The following is a 19,308-nucleotide window of genomic DNA, read 5'->3' as shown; positions in this document are numbered from 1 at the left end:
CCGATTTGGGGAATTTTAATATAATTTTTATGTTATGTTTTCCAATCAATGACTATGGTATGTTTTTCTAACAGTTCACTAGATGTGGTATGTTCATGTAAAATGACCTAAATAAAAGGTCATCTTTGATTTCTTTCCTTACCATTCATTGTAGGTTTCAGCATAAAAGTCCTTGTTTTGCTGGATGTACACATTTTTCTTCTACTTTGACGTTTTTGAGCATTCACACGTAGCATTATCTATTTAATTTCAATTTCCATTTGTAAACTGCATGTGCATAAAATGACAATAGATTTTTGCACGTTGTATCCTGGCACCTTGCAAATTGTGCTTTTTCCAGAATTCATATAGATTCTTTTGATTTTCTACACACACCCTTTCGTTAAATTTCCTATTAATTTCTCTAACAAATTACCACAAACGGAGAGCCTTGAAGCAGCACAAATTTATTCTCTTCTGGTTCTTGAGGCCAGATGTGTAAAATAGCCCAAAGAACTGTGCTCCATCTGGATGCTCCAGGTCAGAATTCATTTTCTTGCCTTTCCTGGGTTCCAGAGGCCACTTACATCCTTGCCTCATGGTCCCCTGGTGTATTTCCATGACACACTCATTCAGTTAATTAATAAAATTCTTCACTGTCTTCTGATCATGTGGACGTTTCCTAAAGACATTGTTTAAATTAGGACACTGTCACTCTGTCATTATAGATAGACACCTTCATCATACTTAACACCGTCATATCTTGCTTCGCTATTGCTGATGTTCCCTTATAGAATATAAACCACTTGAAGGCAAGGTATTGATTTTGTTTCCTGCCAGATATTCAGTGATTGATTGGAACTATCCCCAACTGACAGATGAGTGAATGCACTTTCTCAGTGTAGGAAGGTTGCTGTTCTGCATAGGCTCATAGATCAGTAAGTCAAATGGACAAATAAACATGTCATTATATTTGTTCAACCAAATTCCTTACTCTGTTAAATTACAGCCTAATGCTCTGAACATAAATTCTCACAGTATAATTTTTCACACATTATGAATTTTCTGCAACATGTGCTTAACAGATCTAACTCTTTATTGAAGGCATGTCTTCATGAAGTTTTTTTAAGCCACACTTAATTCATTTATTATTTGTTTTTTAATTGAAGTATACTTGATTTACAATGTTGTATTAGTTTCAAGTGCACAGCAAAGTGAATCAGCGTTATGTATACATGTATGTGTATGCATATATATAGATATATATTCTTTTTCAGATTCTTTTCCATTATATGTTAACTCAAGATGTTGGATATATTTCCCTATGTTTTACAGTAGGTCCTTGTTGGTTATCTATTTTATATAGAGAAGTAAGCTGTAATATTTTATTTTTTTCTCATTACTTTTTTTTTCTCTTTTAAAAAAATTTTTTTGGAGGGGGTGGTAATTAGGTTTATTTATTTATTTTTTTTAATGGAGGTACTGGGGCTTGAACCCAGGACCTCATGCATGCTTAGCATGCACTATATCATGTGAGCTATACCCTCCTGCCTAAGCCACAATATTTTAAACTCAAGACTCTCCAAAATGCTCCATTCTACACCCATCACAAGAGTAATCCTATTTTTCATATAGGATAGTTTTTATTGGTGAGTGACAGACTGCATGGAAAACAGGAACTGCAAGAAATAGGAGGTTTATCAGTCTCACCTGACAGGAAGTGCAGAGGGTGCCGTGTGGTTTGTGAGGGGTCTGCGGCCCCTTCTACCTCCATCAGCACTTAATCTTCACTTTCCTTATAGCCACATGGCTCCTGTAGGACTAAGAAGAGTGAAGGGTTGTGGGGAGCGTGGGGGCAAAATGCTTTTCATCATCAGATTTTGTCTTCTTTACCTGGAAACAATAATCCCAGTTATTATTTCCAAATACTAGCCATTTGAATTAAATGCCCACCATAATTTTAAGAAGTGTGAATTTTTGTATTTCGTATTTACATCATGAACAAAGAAAGGTAAAGGGGAAAGGTGTTAGGGACAGATTATATCAACAGACTTTGTTCTTTATCCTGAGAATATAGTACTCCATGTATCACATAGCCACTCTGCCCAGTGTTGCAAATGTCCAGCAAAAATTATTAGAATCCTTAGTGCTTTCTGTCTTACAGGTTTATTTCCTTTCTACTCTATCTGAATCCAAACACACTAAAATAACTCTCCAGTGGTAATACAGTTATTCTGATTCCAGAATCAAGGTAAGGAATGAAAGAATTCATTTTGAGATTTTTTTTATGCATGCCACCGTACTTGAAAATGAGAGATATACAAAAGACCTGTAGTCGGGAAATACTGTAATACCACCTCCAAACGTACTTTAGTGTTAGACACTAACTTAAAGTAATATAACTGTTACATAACTCTGGGATGTTGAAAATTGGGGAACCTACATTGAATATTTTTCATCAAGTGCTGGAGTCTCAAATAGGATTTCCTTGCTACTCTACCTAAAATAGATAAGCAATGGTAACCTACTGTGTATCACAGGGTCCTATATTCAATGTCTTATAATAGCCTACAATGGCAAATAATCTGGAAAAAACTATGTAACTGAAGCACTTTGCAGTGCATCTGAAACTAGCACAATATTGTAAATCAACTATCCTTCAATTAGAAAAAACCCAACATTTCCTTCAAAATACAGAATATATTCAATTGAAGGTAAACACTTAAAATGTTATCTGAAAGTTGTTCTGAAAGACATGAAATACTTCTTTATTATATTATTTTCCAATTTCTTTTTCTTTTTTATTCATTGTTCACAGTGAAATATTGAGTCTTAAAAATCAAATGAACCAGTTCTGCCAAATACAGTGAGAGTGGAAATAATACTTTTCTCATAAGAATGACCAAATCCATATTTCTTGCAAATCACAATATTACACCAAGCAACTCCTCTTTTACAGTTAGACTCAAATGGTTTGAAAGCACTTATCCACATAAACATCCTGTGGAAGATTGTTGAAAGAAGCGTTTTTGATAATGGCCATAATATAGAATGAACCCAAAGCTCCATTAAATGATGAATGAACAAACAAACTGAAATGTTACTCAGAAATAAAACGTTATTAGGCACTGATAAAAGTTCCAACAAGGATGATCCTTGAAATCATGATGCTGAGTGCAAGAAGCTAGAAGGCCACATGCTTTGTGATTTAATTTATATGAAATGCTCAGAGCAGCCATGTCCATAGAAATAGAAAATAGCTTAATGATTGCTTGTGGCTGGGGCTAGAAAGTAGAATAATCACTGGGGACGGTGGAGCTCAGTGATGGAGCTCAGTGATGGAACACATGCTTAGTATGCACAAGGTCCTGCGTTCAATCCCAAGTACCTCCATTAAAAATAAATAAACCTGATTACCACTCCCCCCCCCAAATAAGTCAAATTTATCCTTAAAAATGTGGAGTAACTGCTAATGAGTACAGGATTTTTTAAGGGTTAATGATGTATGATGAAAATGTTGTTGGTAGACAATATTGCAAACATACAAAATCCCACTGTATTCTATACTTGAAAACTGTGTATTTTACTATGTCCGAATTATGCAATAAAAGAAACATAAGCTATTATCTCCATGTTGAATTCAGAAAATCGTTCTGATCTGCTAACCACGGCGTACAAAGTGTTGGAGACCTGAGTTCCAGATTCTATTGTATGAATGGAAGGAAGACAGGTTAGGGAGGCACTGGAGAGATACATTTTATGGTAAAATTAACATATCATGTTTCCAGAGTCACTGTGATGCACCTGCAGGTTGGCAACAAGTCTCTTGCCTTGCCATTATGAGCCTTTAGTTCATTATCTTGTATTATTCCAAGTCTCTCACTGAAGCTGAACTATGAGGAGTTTCTGTCTTCACGGTGATGGAACTCATACGTTGCATCTATTATTCCTCTGGGTACATTTTCATGTCACACAAATCTGAAAACAACTGCTTGATTTATGCTTCCACAAGTCATTTCAGTGAAATAAAAAAGGAAGAAATAGCAAATAAACTACATAAATTGGGCAAAACTGTCTCAAAACAATAATAAAATGTATAATTCACAAAATAAGTTTTCTTAGAAAACTAAGAATAAAACTATCATATGATCCAGCAGTTCCACTCCTAGGTTTATATCTGAAAATTATGAAAGGACTAATTTAAAAGGCTACATGTATCCCCATGTTCATAACAGCACCAACCTGAGTGCCCATCAACAGACAGATAGATAAAGATGTGATATGCCTATTTACAATGGAATACTACACAGCCATAAAGAAGAATGCAATTCTGCCGTTTGCAGCACCATGGATGGACCTAGAGCATATTATGCTCACTGAACTATGGCAAAGACAAATACTGCATGATCTCACTTACATATGGAGTCTGGAAAATAGGTTAGTGTATTATTGAAACAGAAGCAGACTCACAGAGAAAATAAACTAGGTTACCAATGGGGAGAAGAGGAGAGATAGGAGTATAGGGTTAAGAGATCCAAACTACTATGTAGAAAATTCATAAGCAGTATCTTAATATATTGTACAACACAGAGAATCATAGCCATTATTTTGTAATCACTTTTAATGAAGTATATAATCTATACAAATACTGAATCACTATGTTGTACACGTGACGCTAATGCAATATTGTAAATCAACTATAGTTTAATAAATGAATGTATATGTTATACCTATATATAATAAAATATAGGGTGCACAAGATAGAATTTTACTGCATTTGAGTAATCTGGATATAATGCTTATTACCATTACTTCAAAAAGATTTTGTTGTTTTTTTATTTTTATTTTCCAATTCTTATTTTTTATTGAAGTGTAGTCGATTTACAATGTTAGTTTCAGGTGTACAGCAGAGTGATTTAGTTATACATTGACATACATATATATTTTTTCAGTTTCTTTTTCACTATGGCTCATTACAAGGAATTGAATATAGTTCCTCCAAAATATTTTTTAATATTTTATTGTGTTATTTGTTAATTTTTCTATTTTGGGGGGAAGAGGTAATTAGGTTTATTTATTTTTAGAGGAGATACTGGGGATCGAACCCATGACCTTGTGTGTGCAAAGTATGGGCTCTACCACTTGAGCTATACCCTCCCCCCTCCCAAAAAGATATTTAATAGTCTTTCAGAATGGCTCTTCTGGAAATTTTTGATTCATGTTTATAATCTGATAAACACCTCCACATATTAATTTTTATGAAACAAGTGGAGAGAATATCTTAGGCAATTCATCTAAAGAATATTTGACAAGTATTTCGAACAGTCACATCATGCAGTGGGAACTGGGTGCATGAGGAACGGGAATACAATGAGTGTATTATTAGCATGAGGAAAATCGTGGTCTCTCCTAAGCAAGAGGTCAGGAGTTTCAAGAGTAAACATTCAGTTTTATATGGAAGAGTCTGACTGCATTCATGAGGTCTGATCACAGACACTTTTAAGACTCACTACGAACTTCCTCCTCTGCCCATGTGCACAGGGCAAGCTGATAAGAAAGCGTGAGCACTCCTTCCCTTGGCTCCTTCCTTTAGTTGTGGGTTTGCACCACAAGCATGTGCCACCACCATTCTCCGCTCTGTCCAGCCATTTTTGGACCAACTTGGGAAGTCTACCCTGCTCGCCCCAGGAAGCCTCATAATGTTACATTCTCCTAACATGTCAGTATGTGCAGTCATTAGACCTGACATCCAAACTAAACTTTGAGTGGGTTCCATCCTTTTCTAACGGAAAAAGCAAACGGGCAAACTAATGAAAAATGTCTTGGAGAGTGAATAGGTGAAATTTCTAGTTCCTCTATCAAACAATCCCACTGTGTTTGTTCATTCCTAGAGGAAATACATGAACATTGATTTTTTTTAATGTTTCCCCTCCTTAAACATTTTTTTTTATTTGAAAGAGGAGGTAATTAGGTTCATTTATTTATTTCTAGAGGAGATACTGGGGATTGAACCCAGGACCTTGTGCATGCTAGGCGTGCACTCTACCAGTTGAGCTATACCCTCCCTTCTGAACATTGATCTTTTCTAATTATTTCTCTGAGCGCTGCAAGCAAAAAGGTAAGTTTGTGTCATATTAATTCTTATTTCTGAAATTTTATTTCCTCATATTTTTCAGATATTACTATATTCCTATACCAGTAATTTACACTGTATTTCATGTAAATATGCAAACCATGTGTCTAATATCAGCCCTAAAAAGGCACATAGAAATATAATAGTGTGGTGTATACTCAGGCGTGGAGAGGCAGGTGTTTGGGAGCTTGAGTCTGAAGTTTTGCTGCCAAGGTATTTTCGTTACAGCCACAGAAATAATGAGGGATACACTGTGGAGTTCACAGCTCAAATGCAAATTATGAATATAGATTCCAGGATAGTAAGTTGTTTTAAATCTAACGTGGAAAGAAACTGTTATAGTTGCCAGTCAACCTGGAGAGCCTAACCATGTGTAATTAGTGATCATTATCAAGCGCAGAGTAAGGTGGAATATGCTTGGGTCAATAGAAAGCTAGTGACTCCTTCAGGATTTTACAGAAAAGACTACCTTTCATTAACTTACAGATGAGAAGTGTGGTACATTCTAAATAAAATGCTATCAAAATGCAGCTTCAGTGGCCACGTTTGAATTCTTCCCAAGCACCCTGCTTTTCTCTGCATTAGACTGTCCTCTATAACACTAGGTCTTGAGTTTCCAAAAATAAGACAAATTTTCATGAATCACTGATATGCAACAGCTGTTCCCTTTTAAAAGGGAGGGAAACCATCTTTCCCCTCCAGTTTTTCTACCACACAGCTAACCCTTCGTGTACTCATACGAAAACCTCCTTCTTTCAGTGTCGGTTCTGCTCTGTTTCATGATCATCTGATAGAGAAATTTTTTTCCTATAAGCATCAGGAATGGTCCTCAGATTGTTAAGACTGAGGAAAGAGGGTGGGAAGGGATACATTTGGGAGTTTGAGATTTGCAAATATTAACCACTATACATAAAAATAAGTTTCTTCTGCATAGCACAGGAAGCTATATTAAATATCTTATAATAACCTTTAATGGAAAAGTATATGAAAATGAATATATATATGCATATGTCTGACTGGGACATTGTGCTGTACACCAGAAATTGACATATTGTAACCTACTGTACTTCAGACAAACAAACAAAAAAAATCAGTGGCCTTCAGTCATAACAAATCTAGAGGAGGTGCCTTGACCACAGAAAGCAGGATATTTTGGATAATAGTTTTATGTCTGTACTGTTACTCCTCATGCTCTCGAATTTAGACCATATTGCATCTTAAAACGGGTGTCCTGGTTTTTCCCAGTCACATGGATCTGAATAAACCCCACCTCATGAAGTAGGTCCTTTCCTCTTACCCACCCCTTCCCTGGGAGCGTCAAGGCGATAAATGAAAAGCAGGTAATGCAAGAATAACATCAACAAATTTCAGCATTCAGGTTGGAGGTCACTAATAAGAATGTGTCCGTTTCAAGAAACCTCAACTAATTCAATAAAAACATTGTACAATCTGCAGATAATGAGATCTTTCCACAGATGTCCTTGCTCATTGACAGGTATCGATCTCATGAGTTTTAAAGAATTTCAACACTTAATTCTGTTTGGAATTTAACATCAGAGTTTGGTTAATCTTCAAAAGTATGAGTTTCTTAGTGTAAGTCCACTGAGAGCATTGCTTGAACATTTGTCACCTTCATTACATTTGTCATGTTTCTGTCTAGCGTGAGTTGGTTGTGGTGTATCCTGAGGTTAATGCTTAAAGTCCTTGACACATTTGTACATTTCCATCTTATGTGAATTCTTTCATGACCACAAAGGTGCAGATTTTTGATACAGTTGATCATACTCATTAAATTTGTTAAGTTTCTCTCTATAAAGAATTCTGTTGTTCCACAAGGCTTCAGACTTCGATATGCTTTGCCATATACTTTTTGTGGTTTCTCTCAAAAATATATATATTCTGATATCAAGTGAGGTGTGAGTTCTAGTTACAGGCTTTGCCACATAGATTAGTTTTATACGGTATCTCTCCACAATGGAATCGCTTGTTATTTTTAATTGAAATGTAAGTGATACATAATATTACGTTTCCAGTGTAGCATTGCTGGTGTAATATTTACATACATTATGAAATGATCAGCACAATAAGTCTAGTAGCCATCTGTCCCCAAACAAAATTTTTTATGCTGCATGTTACATGCCATGACCTATTTATTGTCCAACTGGACATGTGACCCTCTTGTTCCTCTACACCTATCTCACCCCACTACCCCTTTCTGAAAATCACAAGTTTTACTGTGAGTCTGTTTTCACCATATTTTTCATTTTTTAAAAAGATTCTGTATAGAAATGAAACCATGTGGTATTTGTCTTTTTCTCACTTCTTTCACTTAGCCTAATACCTTCTAGATCCATCCATGTTGTTGCCAATGGCAAGATTTCTTTATCTTATGGCTGAGTAATAGTCCATTCTATATGTATATCCCACACTTTCATTATCCATTTGTTCATCAGTGGTGCTCAACCCAGGCTTCACGTTAGATTGCTGAGACATTCTGCAAATACTTGTTTTGTATCCTCTGACCAGGAGTCCCTTTCTTTCTTTGTTTTTTCTTTTTTTTTTAACATATTTTATTGAGTTATAGTCATTTTACAATGTTGTGTCCGTTTCCAGTGTAGAGCACAATTTTTCAGTTATACATGAACATACATATATTCATTGTCACATTTTTTTTTTTGCTGTGAGCTACCACAAGATCTTGTATATATTTCCCTGTGCTATATGGTATAATCTTGTATATCTATTCTGCATATGCCTGTCAGTATCTACAGACTTTGAACTCCCAGTCTGTACCTTCATGCCCCCCCCCGCCCCCTTGGCAACCACAAGTTTGTATTCTATGTCTATGACTCTGTTTCTGTTTTGTATTTATGTTCTGTTTTTTTGGTTTTTTTTTTTAGATTCCACATATGAGTGATCTCATGGCATTTTTCTTTCTCTTTCTGGCTTACTTTACTTACAATGACATTCTCCAGGAGCATCCATTTTGCTGCAAATGACATGTTGTCGCTTTTTATGGCAGAGTAGTATTCCATTGTATAAATATACCACATTTTGTTTATCCAGTCTTCTGTCGGTGGACGTTTAGGCTGTTTCCATGTCTTGGCTATTGTAAATACTGTGCTATGAACATTGGGGTGCAAGTGTCTTTTTAAAGTAGAGTTCCTTATGCCCAGTAGCAGGATTACTGGGTCACATGGTAAGTCTTTTCCTAGTCTTTTGAGGAATCTCCATACTGTTTTCTACAGTGGCTGCACCGAACTGCATTCCCACCAGCAATGTAGGAGGGCTCAGACAGTCCCTTTCATATAGTCTGTGTGGGGTCCAACCTCAGTGATATTTAAGGGGCCCCAGGTGATTCCAGTCTGGGTCCCTCACTGAGCATCCTGACTCAGTCCTCCCATCCTGAGGTCTGGAATCTGGGCTGGGGGGGGGGGGCTCTGCTCTGCGTGGGGATGGATCAGGGCCTGGTCTGTGACCTGAAGGGGACTGTCAGGTCTAGCTGAGGCACCCACTGCTGCCATGTAGGGGAGGGGCTCACCAGGAGGGGAGGGTGATGTGAGGACAGTGTGGGGAAACTCCCTTGTTGGTCTGTGTGGAGTTTCCTATCCTGAGTCCCTCCTGTGACAGTGGGCAGCAGAGGACTGTCTGTTCCACATGGTGAGGTCTCCCCTGTGTGTGTGGTTGTGGCACAGGGAGGGGTGTGTTGATTCTCAGCATTGACTACCATGTTTTCATCCTTCAAGATTGACTTCTGAAGACTAATGTTGCTTGAGGAAGAAGTTCTGAAAAGAAGGAAGAGGAAAGGAAAGAAGTCAGGAATGGCTGTTTCTCAGGTAAAGTCATAATCTCACTGGATTCCCCGTCTGTCCTTCCTGACATGCCCTTCTTTGGACTCGCTAATCCTGTCTGACTGCAGCGTCCTGCCTGACACCTGTACATTCACAGTCACGCAGGACCCTCCCTCAGCGCCTGTCCTCCCCACTTAGACTTCATCCCTATGATAATTGTATTTCAGATTGATGATTAGAGTCCTTTCAGTGATTCCTCTGAAGATGAAACAGATTTGCAAAAGCATCAGAGTAATGCCATAATTGCCCATAAATGACAAAAGTCTTGATAATGCTTATTATTAAAGACCCAATGAGAGATAACTAGAATGGGATTAAGTAACAAATCTACTTATTTCTGTAACGTATCTTTTAAAACTATGACTGGTAATATTATATCAAGACATCTTAGGATCTGAGGAGTTTCATACAATTTTGGAATCCTCTATTAATGTATAAGAAATATAAGGTTAAAAGGTTTAGTTGTTTTTGTTTTTTCTTTTAGTTTGGCAGAGCTCCAATTAACAGGAGCATATTAAATAACCCTGATTAGTTCCACATGTACCAGGTGAGAGAGAAATCCTTCAGGATATTCCAGGGGTCATCTAGAAGAGCCTAGAGTTATTTGAAAGTCAAAAAGTCTTCAGTCAGATTCAGATTTTTGGGAAGGTTGTCACAAATACCACAAGGTTGTGTACATTGACTCATATAGGAAATGATACTTACTCAACCATTTGTTCAAAGTAACAATACGAGATTTCAAAGACAAATACAAAAGGATATAGAGTTGTGAGGGATACTTAGCTCTGCTGTGTTGAAAGGTTTTACTTAGGAATCATAGACCTGTTGAAGAAAACAAGAAGTGTAGGAAATAAGTTTAGTAAAACCCAATTTTTTTCCTAACCAGTTTATGTAAAGGTAAGGCAAAACCTTTCACAGTCTCTTATTAGGATCAGACCAGTAGTCAAAAACATTTTCCTTTAAAAGAACAATCATTTTTCATTTATCAGAAAACCCAAATTTGAATTTTATACCAAGGCTGTTTTAACGTTAAACTCAATTATCTTTATTTCCTGTGTAAAGGAAGCCAAACATAGGTGAACCTACTTTTAGTAATGTGTTAGTATTTTATCTTATTTGGAAATTATCTAGATATTTAATAACTACCCATCATTCAGTTTAACTTGGGAGAAGTGTAAGGTTTTACATTGCCGAAGAGATTTGGGAAAGCAATTCAAAAGCTTTACCTTAAACGCTTTACCTCATACACATATAATGAATTCAGTTGTTTTCAACATTAATGTTTAGATTACTCACAAAAAATTTTATCATGCAGAGTTATTTTGCTTGCTGGCAATTTTATGACAGAGACAACATAAGCTTTTTTGACTGAAAAATCTAGGTAGCGTAAAAATTATATGCCTCCATTGTTTTCATTTCATTTTATTTTACTATTTTTTGATAGAGATACTGGAGATTGAACCCAGGACCTCGTGCATGCTAAGCATGCGCTCAGCCACTGAGCTGTACCCTCTCTCCGCCATTATTTTCAGTTTTGGTAACTCCAAAGATATGTGTGTTTTCATCGAACCAAGAACCTTAAGCTAGCTTTCAGTTATTAAACTTTAATCCCACATTGCATGAACTTGAATAGCATTTTGGTTAGGTTTCCTTAGTTTCCTTAATTTCTATAAGTGCTTGTTTGTTTTTAAGCCAAATGAGTAGAGTTCTTTTACAAATTGTAGCAATACCATCCCAACTGAGGAAAAAAAAAACACATCTACAAGATACATATACACATATATAGAGATACACATGAAAGTGCAGACAGATGCAAACAGAAAATATGTATTTCCCTTTAATTTTTAGCCAAGTCTCAGATATGAATTCAAAAGACGTTAGATCCAATTTGTGTTTGCATGGTGTGTGGACTCTTTTAAATCTTTTGTGAAATTGATTTATCTTTTGGAAGCTTCTGCATACCAGTGAAACAATGCATTACGTTGTCTGCAGAGAGGATATGAACCCTCTCTTGTCAGGGTGCTTTTATGTGTACGGGAAGGTGCAAACGTCTCGGCTCATTGAAATCGTTCCTTGGATCTGCACGCTAGCTATCTAGGGCCAGTATTCTTTTGTTTCATATCCTGAGTTCCCCGAGGGTGCACCACTGGGGGTGGCTGCAGTTGGTGAGGGCTTGGCTGAAGTCAGTCTGTTCTTCTCCATCCTGAATTCCCTCAGGTTCCCTGTCCTGGGCAGTGGTAGTGGCTGATGGCTTAATGGTCAAAGCATCTTTTGTTTGCTGATATGTCAGGCAACATTTTTCATTCACAGGTTCATAAAATCTTCCTACCAACATGGCTAGTGAGACACATTGTAAAATATAAAGTCATCTACCTAATAAAAGTAAACAAAACTTATCCAAGTCACTACATCTTTTAAAAAATGTGATAAATCTTCTTTTATTCATATCTGTGTTACACCAGGACATTCTGCTCCTTTTACCTGAAAATATTTTAAATATGCTAATTTCTTTATCTAAACATCGTCATATTTCCAGGGATTCCCATGTTGCTATGAATGAAATGTTTCACATGTAGGGATGTGATAAAACATACATTGTAGTAGATATTCTCTGACATACATTTCCATAAATATGTTACCGGTTGAAATGAACTTGTGTATTTCACTGTGTATTTTCACTTTCTTTAGGGTTCGTATTAAAGAGAATGAACTTGGCTACTAAATGCCCTTGTACATATTGCAGCTTAATTATTCTTTAGATGGAAACAAATCCCAATGTCTTCTGAAGACTAAATATTTTACCGGCTCTGTTATCCACACTTGGGAGACAGGATTCCCAGAGATGGGCCATTATGTATAGCTTAAGCTTATAGGCAACATCCCTTTAGTGATTTTTTTTTTATGTATCTACTGAGCTAGCAGCCACATAAAAGAGCTGGAGACAGCCCTGCTATTTTCCTGGAAAAATGAGGAGAGGGAAAGTTTTAGCATGTCACTTATAAGAGCTCTCAACTGATAATTGTAGAGAAATTTATTTATTCTTAGTAGTCTAAAATCACTTTTGGTTTATTTTACCAATGGAATCCCATTACACTTATCTTTCTGGGATTCTCGCTCTCTCTCCCTCTCTCTCTCGCTTCTCTGCCAATCTTCTCAATGTTTAGTGTCTACCCTTTTATGGATTTTTAGGATTACTTCACTGCTTGGTTTGATAGCAGCTGATTTTAACCCTGGGAGCTTTGATTCCTAGAGTAGTATCTTCTCACTAGGCCAGCGTTTCCTTGCCTATTTCAGTCTGTGGACTTGTTCTTCTGGGGGAGGTTTTTCCTCTGGCTCATATTAAATAATTCACCAATCAGGGAAGAAGACCTCTTCTTGATGTTCTTAATCCCTTCTCTCCCATTTTGCTTGCTATTTCTGTTTTCATCTACATTTTATATCCAGACATCTACCTTTCTCACTAAAACGTATTAAAAGGCTTTGAGGAAAATTGTATGACAAGCCAAAGAAATCTTTACATTATTCATTATGACACTTAGCACATTATGTTTTACATGCTTGCATTTTTGTCTTTCTTCCCCTATTAGACTGTGAATTTCGGGGCGAGAGCTGTGGCTTTATCTTTTTTTTTTTAAACATTTTTTATTGATTTATAATCATTTTACAATGTGTCAAATTCCAATGTTCAGCACAATTTTTCAGTCATACATAGACATATACACACTCATTGTCACATTTTTTTCTCTGTGAGCTACCATAAGATTTTGTGTATATTTCCCTGTGCTACACAGTATAATCTTGTTTATCTATTCTACAATTTTGAAATCCCAGTCTATCCCTTCTCACCCTCCGCCCCCCTGGCAACCACAAGTCTGTATTCCATGTCTATGAGTCTATTTCTGTCCTGTATTTATGCTTTGTTTTTTGTTTGTTTGTTTTTGTTTCTTAGATTCCACATATGAGCGATCTCATGTGGTATTTTTCTTTCTCTTTCTGGCTTACTTCACTTAGAATGACATTCTCCAGGAGCATCCATGTTGCTGCAAATGGCATTATGTTGTCAGTTTTTATGGCTGAGTAGTATTCCATTGTATAAATACACCACATCTTCTTTATCCAGTCACCTGTTGATGGACATTTAGGCTGTTTCCATGTTTTGGCTACTGTAAATAGTGCTGCTATGAACACTGGGGTGCAGGTGTCATCCTGAAGTAGGGTTCCTTCTGGATATAAGCCCAGGAGCGGGATTCCTGGGTCATACGGTAACTCTATTCCTAGTCTTTTGAGGAATCTCCACACTGTTTTCCATAGTGGTTGTACCAAACTGCATTCCCACCAGCAGTGTAGGAGGGTTCCCCTTTCTCCACAGCCTCTCCAGCATTTGTCATTTTTGGATTTTTGAATGACGGCCATTCTGACTGGTGTGAGGTGATACCTCATTGTAGTTTTGATTTGCATTTCTCTGATAATTAGTGATATTGAGCATTTTTTCATGTGCCTTTTGATCATTCGTATATCTTCCTTGGAGAATTGCTTGTTTAGGTCTTCTACCCATTTTTGGATTGGGTTGTTTTCTTCTTATTGAGTCTTATGAGCTGCTTATATATTCTGGAGATCAAGCCTTTGTCGGTTTCATTTGCAAAAATTTTCTCCCATTTCGTATGTTGTCTTTTTGTTTCACTTATGGTTTCCTTTGCTGTGCAGAAGCTTGTAAGTTTCATTAGGTCCCATTTGTTTATTCTTGCTTTTATTTCTTCTAGGAGAAAATTTTTGAGATGTATGTCAGATAATGTTTTGCCTATGTTTTTTCCTCTAGGAGGTTTATTGTATCTTATGTTTAAGTCTTTGATCCATCTTGAGTTGATTTTTGTATATGGTGTAAGGGAGTGTTCTAGCTTCATTGTTTTACATGCTGCTGTTTTCCCAACACCATTTGCTGAAGAGATTGTCTTTTTTCATTGTATATTCTTGCCTCCTTTGTCGAAGATGAGTTGACCAAAAGTTTGTGGGTTCATTTCTGGGCTCTCTATTCTGTTCCATTGGTCTATATATCTGTTTTTGTACCAATACCATGCTGTCTTGATGACTGTAGCTCTATAGTATTGTCTGAAGTCTGGGAGAGTTATTCCTCCAGCCTCTTTCTTTCTCTTCAGTTAATGCTTTGGCAATTCTTGGTCTTTGATGGTTCCATATAAATTTTATTATGATTTTTTGTAGTTCTGTGAAATATGTCCTGGGTAATCCTTTAGTGATTAACAAGCAAGAGAATACAAAGGTTAAAGTAAAGGAAATGCATCTAATATGGACTCAGATTTGTTCTTCTCTATTACAGTAATAAATGCTCTTATTAATATTGCAAATTAATTATTCTTCATATGGTAATAAAATCCAATGTCTTCTGAAGTTTATTTTACAGGCTTTGTTATCTTTCCATGCTTGACAGAACTTTCAGAAATAGAAAACAAAGGGAAGAGATATAATATATTACAGTTTGAAAATTAAAAGTGAAGCTTTCTAATTATCCCCATAACAGACACATATACAGTCAGTTTGAAACTATAATGTGTTTAGTAATTATACCCTTAAGTATAATTTCATAAAGAAGTTTTTATGAGCGATAGTTAAAAGTAAATCCCAAAAGTGGGGTATAGAGAAAGTATTTTAAAGAATAGTGCAAATTTCATAAAAGGAAAAAATTTTTTCCTGTTTCTGTGGTTTCTCTTTTTATTCTATGTATATCGGATGATGGATGCTAACTAAACTTACTGTGGTAATTATTTCAGTATATGTAAGTCAGAATATTATGCTGTACCTTAACCTTACACTGATGTATGCCAAGTACCTCTCAATAAAACAGTGGGGAAAGTTGGTGTTAAACGCAAATAAAACACTTTAGCAAAAAGAAAGAATAATGCAAGTTATATCAATTTTTAAAAATGTATTACTCTTTTTAAAGCAATGGTTAGTGAGAGAAATTATCACATGCCTTAGTCTTCCCATCTCAGACCCCAGGTTTTGTCCCTGAATCTCGGGAACTGACAGCAAGTTTAGTTGTAATGCTGGTTGAAGAGGGAACACAAGGGAAAACGTTTCTGTACGGTGTCAGTCTGAAATGGACCATTCTACCAAGAGAGAGTTTTGTATTTCTCATTCTAGTTTGTAATACAGAGAGAAGTCCATCTGTCGTTTCCTTAAACTGCTTAAATTAATTCAAATTGCAGGAAATGTTACCGGATCCACCACCGCCCCACAGCGACCACCTGCAGACCCACGTTCCTAACCACTGAATTCCGTGAGCCTCACGAGCGGGACAAGCGAGCCACCTGCTGGCAATAACTGCTTTTTATTGAAACCGCCTTGAACCTGTTAGGATACATCTTAATTTCCGACATAACTGGTCCACACTGTAAGCTTTTACCTTAAAATTGGTGGAAATTAACCTAAAATGAGCAGTTTCAGGTACAGGGAAGCACCACCCCCTCCCCGCCCCCTGCGCTGACGTAGACTTACTCGCTCGCCCCGCCCCTCGCGGGTTGCGTCCGCCCCGGAAGTCCCGCCCCCGACTCCGCGCGCCCAGATTCTTCCGGAACCGGAAGAGGAGAGCGCGGATGGAAGGTCACGCTGAACAGTCTGTTTCCCTTTCTAGTGTAAATCTGTGCTGCGCGGTCCCCCTTTCTCCGTCCTCAGGGTGTGCGAGTCTCTATGGACCTAAAACCCCAGCAACCGGCCCTCCGACCCACGTAAATCCAGAGTCGCCGTCCCAGGTGGGGTATCACTTTCCTTTGGGTTTGAAACCGCTCGGAGGCTGGTCCCTGCCGTTGGCTTTTCTGCCTTCTGTCGCGGAGCCACTGCCTTTCGTGTCTTTTTCCTCTTTGATCCTTTTCTAACCTCGGCCATCCCACTCCCACCCCTTGTAACGTCCTCTTCCGCTAGGTGGACTCGCGCCCCCAGCCTCGCCCTCGGTCCCTGGAGGGCAGCGCCGGCCGCCCCGCTCCCGTGAGGCCGCGTCCTCTCCTGGGTCCCGGGATTCTGGGGACCCCGGCCTCTCCTGAGACCCCCTCCCTCCCAGCCCCTCTGTCCTCCTGTCCTCCTCAAGGCTGTCCATCTGCTCCGCGGGCTTCCCTTTCGTAGTCAGCCCTTCCCCCACCCTGCGTTGGGGTGGGTGACTTGGCTACCCTGTGACACCCAATATTCTTCCGTCCCAAGTTGAACCCAGCTGGAAAATGGTCTCTTCTGGTAGGCGGTCATCTTATTTTGTCTCCATCCTTGTAAATCCGTGGATGAGGGGGATCAGAAATAGCAAAGGAAAGAGCGAATGAGAGAGAAATAGGAAAAGTGCAAATGAGAAAGGAATGAAGGAGAACCGTTGTAGAAAGAGTGACTGAGTCACTTGTAAAGGGACAGTCAACGAAAGAGATGTAGTCTTCAAAAGAGCAGGTGCATAAAATAGAAACGTGAATAAAGCAACAGGATCTCCATGGATTGGAGAGCAACCTAGAGAGAGGGGCCCTGGGTCAGCGGTAGGAGGTGGAGCACTTCATACAGAGAGCGGCCGGGTAGGATAAACGAGTTGGGACCTCAGCATTCAAAGCATGGTACCCTGGAAGAGGAAAAGAGGACTGCTAATGAGTAGAATACCAGACGAAGAGAGAGAGCAGGCAGGAGCACAGCCACCTGGGATGCCAGCGAGTGGGGAGGGTGACCGGGATAGAAGAGGTGCAAACGGAAGGAGGAGGGAGAGCAGAGGTGGGGGAGGAGGCAGAAATTCAGGGGTATTTAGGACAATGAGAAAGCTTAGGCGGAAGGAGGAACAAGAGGGGAAGCAATTGCAGGGTGGGAAGGGACAGGAGTAAGAGAAGAAATAGAGAGGAAGGCAGACACAGCAGGAGAGTAGAGGGGAACAAAAAGAGACCGAGAAGGAAATAGGGAGACGTAAACAGAATGAAAAGGAAACATAATAGTGCAGGTAGAGGGGGAAACTGGATCCAGATGAGTAGTGGGTTGTTTGGATGTGGATAATTAGTGATTTATTGATTTATGGCCTTAGACTCTTAAGAAATTTGTTTGCTTAAATTATACAGGTGAGGATGAGAATTGCACTGGTTTCCATAAGGTTTGGGCATTTTGAAATTGTTTGCATTATAAAATAACTTCCATTTGTAATCCCTCTTCAGCCGAGGGACAGTGACTAGACTTAGTTGTGGTTCAGGCCATTCCCTTTTCCTGTCATGGGGGAGAGGACTGGGGAAAAAATGACAGCCCTGACATGATACCTCTTAAAGGGAACGTTAAAAGTGTTCTTGTTTTTAAAATTTTTTTAAATGGAGGTACTGGAGATTGAACCCAGGACTTTGTGCTTGCTAAGCACTCTACCGCTGAGCTATACCCAGCCACTGAAGGGGTTTTGTTTTGTTTTTAGTGGATTTACCTTTTTCTCTTTGTTTTCTTTACATTTAATTCTTTTGTAGTTTTGAATAAATCTTAGCACATTCAATTTCTGCTTCTGGATAATTAATTATTAACTTCTGAGATAAGTTTGGTGGCCTTAGGTCATGTAATTCTTTTCTAAATGATATATCTTCCATTTTAAAAACTTTATAACACCAGAATTTTTAGGTTAAAAATAATTCACAAATGCTTTCTCTTTATTGATTCATATTTATTGTCGCCTTAGTGATTCTCCCCTCTTTATATATTAGAAAAGTTCTTTGGTAACTGGTAAATAATTTTAGACTATTTTGATGAGTACTTGGTAAAGATGTCAATGATCTTTTATGTTAATGGTCAAAGCCTAGTTTAACCAGGTGATCTAATCAGTTTTCCCCCTCTTGTTTGTTGTGTGAAAATAGTGAACTGTGAGATGACATGAAGATGTTCCCTCAGGTCCCTCTTGACAGTCTTTGCAAATGGTGGACGATGGGCTGGATGGACTTGGAACCTTCTTCCGACAGAGCCTGTGTGTTCACGATGAAGAACTTTGCTCAGAGCTCATTTCTGAGTTGACCCCTAATGATGTTTTCTTTACCCATGGCTATATTTTTGCAATTCTTCTTAATTTTTAAAATTTTACTGTGATCTTCTGGAAAAGAAGAATTAAATGCACGGTACCAGTGTGAGTAGACCTTGAAAGAAACATTTCCTTTGCTCAGGTTCATGAAAGATGGTCCTGGTGTTTTAATTTGGAAGGATGAGAAGGACAGACACTGCCCACTGGCCCTTCAGGATCCCATTTCAGAATTCAGTTACACTGGATTCTGTTCACTCCACCCAGCATTTCCTCAGAAAGAGCTCCCCTCTGGGCCTCAGGGAGCCCACTTGTAATACAGAGATGGGAGTCTAGACCAG

General features: G+C 38.2%; 1 protein-coding gene across 1 annotated transcript in view; it reads left to right on the top strand.

Annotated features, from left to right (window-relative positions):
- Positions 1-19,308, top strand: part of LOC102534518 (uncharacterized) — a 54,899-nt gene that overhangs the window by 16,727 nt on the left and 18,864 nt on the right. The window contains 2 exon segments of the mRNA XM_072966378.1: positions 16,185-16,255; positions 16,429-16,727. Of these exon segments, the coding sequence (XP_072822479.1) occupies positions 16,185-16,255; positions 16,429-16,727 (370 nt within the window).

This window comes from Vicugna pacos, chromosome 9 (genome assembly GCF_048564905.1).
Source record: "Vicugna pacos chromosome 9, VicPac4, whole genome shotgun sequence".
In the NCBI taxonomy this organism is placed as follows: domain Eukaryota; kingdom Metazoa; phylum Chordata; class Mammalia; order Artiodactyla; family Camelidae; genus Vicugna; species Vicugna pacos.
This window is presented reverse-complemented; position numbering and strand designations above follow the sequence as displayed.